This window comes from Dendrobium catenatum, unplaced genomic scaffold (assembly GCF_001605985.2).
Source record: "Dendrobium catenatum unplaced genomic scaffold, ASM160598v2 original_scaffold_76759, whole genome shotgun sequence".
NCBI classification, from domain to species: Eukaryota; Viridiplantae; Streptophyta; class Magnoliopsida; order Asparagales; family Orchidaceae; genus Dendrobium; species Dendrobium catenatum.
In genome coordinates this window covers 1,106,059-1,109,864 of record NW_021395205.1, presented here as the reverse complement: position 1 = coordinate 1,109,864, position 3,806 = coordinate 1,106,059, and the positions used below count along the sequence as shown (strand labels likewise).

At 32.8% G+C, this 3,806-nt stretch overlaps 1 protein-coding gene across 1 annotated transcript; it reads left to right on the top strand.

The window, feature by feature from the left end:
* Positions 1 to 1,975: 1,975 nt before the first annotated feature.
* Positions 1,976 to 3,196, top strand: LOC110095523 (F-box protein SKIP23-like). The gene has a single exon (XM_020821110.1). It carries the CDS (start codon positions 1,976 to 1,978, stop codon positions 3,194 to 3,196), a length of 1,221 nt encoding a protein of 406 aa, XP_020676769.1.
* The last annotated feature ends 610 nt before the right edge of the window (positions 3,197 to 3,806 follow it).

The following is a 3,806-nucleotide window of genomic DNA, read 5'->3' as shown; positions in this document are numbered from 1 at the left end:
GGTTCTCGGCCCGCAATTGCCTCTTTATGGCATAATGCACGTGGAGCAATTTGATGATGTTTACTATCATCAAGAAGATAAATGATTTTACACAATCACACATTTCTCGATGGTTCTGACTTTTGACATCAATGGAAAAAATGTTGATTTGAACTGTCCGGCAACTCAGAACCCATGCTTGCACACCAAAAGCTCTGATTACATGTACTATATTGATTTTTTGTCAGGAGCACTTCTAAAAATAGAGAGGGTGATCGATACTACAAAAAGAAAGATAGATAATAGTTGGAAAGAGAAGACAGTGTGTATCTTTATTTCCAAGTTTATGTCGACTGCTATCACTTCTAGTTCTTCCTCTCATTGGATCCCCATTAAGGATCTAGGGGGTTTCTCATTGTTTGTGGAATGTAATCAAACTTTTTCCTTGCATCACACACTTGCTCCTGGAATTAGAACAAATTGTATATACTTTGCTGATCATTTGAGCGACATGTTGTCAGAGTACGTTGATCGGGATACTGGGCTTTTTGATCTTCACAGTGAACAATTTTATTATTTCCTTGACTCTGATTCACATCCTAATTGGCCCCCTTCAATTTGGTTTAAACCATCGGTTTCATAAATTGTATATCTTAATCTTTGCTAAGCATGTAATATAAATATTTTTGAATTATAAGTCCATTTTTAATATTATAGTTTGTGTTGCTAAGGAGAATCATCAACGTGAGATCCCATATACGGTAGACAAAAGGTGAGAGAAAATTTTTTTGAAAATCTTTGTGATGGATTAAATAATAAAGCAGTAAGCTCAAAGCCATGCTATTTTAGCATACATTTTAAATAATCAAACCCTCAAATAAATGCATAATATAAACATAAAAATTTGATCGCATATTGTTGAAAAATTTTCAAATTAGTGAAAAAAAGCATTCAAAATAATGTTAACGTTCTCAAAGTCATGATTTTGCACATATTTTTAAATATTTCATTGATGAAGATGAATTTGATCCAAATATTTTAATTTTGAAATCATAAGGAACCATAAGCATAAAGATACTTAATTTTTATACAATAATGCATTTATAAGTACAGTAACGAATATGACTATTTTTTGTATATATTTTTTCAATGGTAAAGGTTCTCTTCTTAGGAATGCCTGCTCCATCTTCATCTCTAAGACTAAGAGAGAGACTATAATGGTGAGGAGGGAGGAAGAAGAAGGGTGGAAAAGACAAATGTGATTTCTTTTTAAATCTTTGTTCATTATTCCTTCCATCTTTAGAGGAAACAAGATATGCAGTGGGATCTCTTTTAATCAGAATCAGTGAATGGTTTCCATATTACTAAAATAAGAAAATTTCATGTGCATGATATATATTTTTTGTTATATGAACTAAATTGATCAAAAATTGTATTAATTTATAATATTATTAAAAACAAACTATTTCCAACCTAATGAAAGAGTCTTTAAGACACCAAATTCATTTTGTAAAACAAAATAATATAATTATTGTAAATAAATACTTTTGTATGCGATAACATATATAGAATATATATTTTCTCATATTCCACTCCTTTATATATATTTAAGAATAATCATTTCGAGACCTCTTAAAACAATGCTAAATTTGTACACAAATTCAATCACTTAATAAACCGCATGCAATCAAAAATAAATTTTAATTTAGAAATAAATAAAATTTTTAAATAATAAATTTGTTTTATAAGACTTGAACTTTGCACCCTATTCTATATATGGATAATGCTAGTTGGCCAATTCATTAGTCCCAAATGAGAAGAAATTTTAATGCACTTTAATATTTGCCACAAATACTTATTATATTCCACATATTTATATCTCTAACAAAGATTGCATATTTGATTTCAACTCTTACTAATTTTTGTCCAAGCGTGGTAGTGTCGGAAGGTAACACAGCTCCTTTCCTCCATTAGCCACCACAAAAACAATAATATTATGGCATGGTGTGATCTCCCCATAGATCTCCTTTGTTTCATCTCATCGCACTTGTCCATTGTAGACTTAGTCCGATTATCTGTTGTCTGCACCTCATGGAATTTCACTCTTGCCAATTATGCACTCATTGGATTTCAATGTCGTCCCTCCCCATGGTTGCTCCTTTCCAATGATATCGAAGAGGACTCCGACACACTCACCTTCTGCGAACTTACCATAGAAGAAGAAGAAGCTGTCATCAGCTTCCATCGTCACTTCTCCTCCATTGGTAGCCACACCTATGGCCGCCGCTATTTTGGCTCCAATGATGGATGGCTTGTGACCCTTGATAAAATTGATCTACAGCCTCGCCTCTTCAACCCTGTCACAAAGGCTGAAATATCGCTCCCATCACTTTTCACCTTGATTGAGCTACAATATTCCCCTGATGGCTCCACCAGAATTTTGGGCAATGAAACTTTATTTGACATTATGACTGAAAACTTACGTGATATATATTTTCATAAGATCATTGTATCCTCTAATGACTCCTATGGAACTGCTGTTGTTATCTATGGCATTAAAAAAGAGCTTGCTTTGGCAAAGTCAGAAGCTCTGACTTGGGTTCTCGGGCCACAATTATCTCCTTACAGTACAGAGGATACTGAGCAATTTGAAGATGTTTACTATCATGATGAAAATCAATTATTTTATGCAATAACAAATTTTTCTTTGGTGCTTTCTTTTGACCTCAATGGACAAAATGTTGAATTGATCTCCCCGAATATGCCCAATTCATGCTATCGCACCAGACACTTCGATTGTATGTACTATATTGCCTTTTTGTCTGGAACACTTCTAAAAATAGAGAGGGTGATTGATATTACTCCTAATAGTCCCTATAACACGACAACGATGGCTATCTTTGTTTCCAAATTTGTGCCAGTTGTTGTTGCTTCTTCTTCTTCTTCTTACTCCCAATGGATGTCCGTCAATGATATGGGGGAATACTCCTTTTTTGTGGGTTGTAATCAGACATTTTCTTTGCATCACAAGGTTGCTACCGGAATTAAACCAAACTGCATATATTTTTCCGATCATTCTAGTAACATGCTGCCAGGTTTTGTTGATTGTGATGTTGGGCTTTTTGATCTTTACAACGATCGCATTCAGTATATCCTTCCCCCATATTCACGAACTAATTGGCCTCCATCAATCTGGTTTACACCATCACTTTCATAACTTGAATATCTTAATCTTTGTTATCCATGTAATATGAATATTTTTGGATTATAAGTCAATTTTTCATATTTATTGGACAATTATTTAGGTAATATTGAGTTGTTTTTTTTTATTTAAAGATGTACTTACCTCTTTCATATTTGTTTTGAAGAAAAGATATTAATAATGTTAGATCACAATTGATTCTTTTTGAAGAAGACACACACACACACAGACAGATATATATATATATATATATATATAACACACACACACACACACACGCACACACATATATATATATATATATAAAGATCATGATTGCAATGAGAAATGGAATCAAGTAGAGATTATGATCACGACAACTATGTGATCACATAGATATTGTGATTAAAATAAAATGCATGCAGTCAAATGGAGATTGTGATTTTGGTGAAACATGCACGATCTAATGTATATTGTAATCATAAAAAGATGTACATGATCAAACACATATCATGAATGCAACAAGACATGTGATCGATCAAATATTTTAATTGTGGAAAGACAAATAATTGAATTGATATCTTGTTTATGGCAAGACATGTGGTGCAGTAGCGATCATGATCTTGGTATTGAAGGCATGATCAAA

Coding starts and splice junctions, on each gene's coding strand:
- LOC110095523 (XM_020821110.1), top strand. CDS start 1,976: ATGGCATGGTGTGATCTCCCCATAGATCTCCTTTGTTTCATCTCATCG.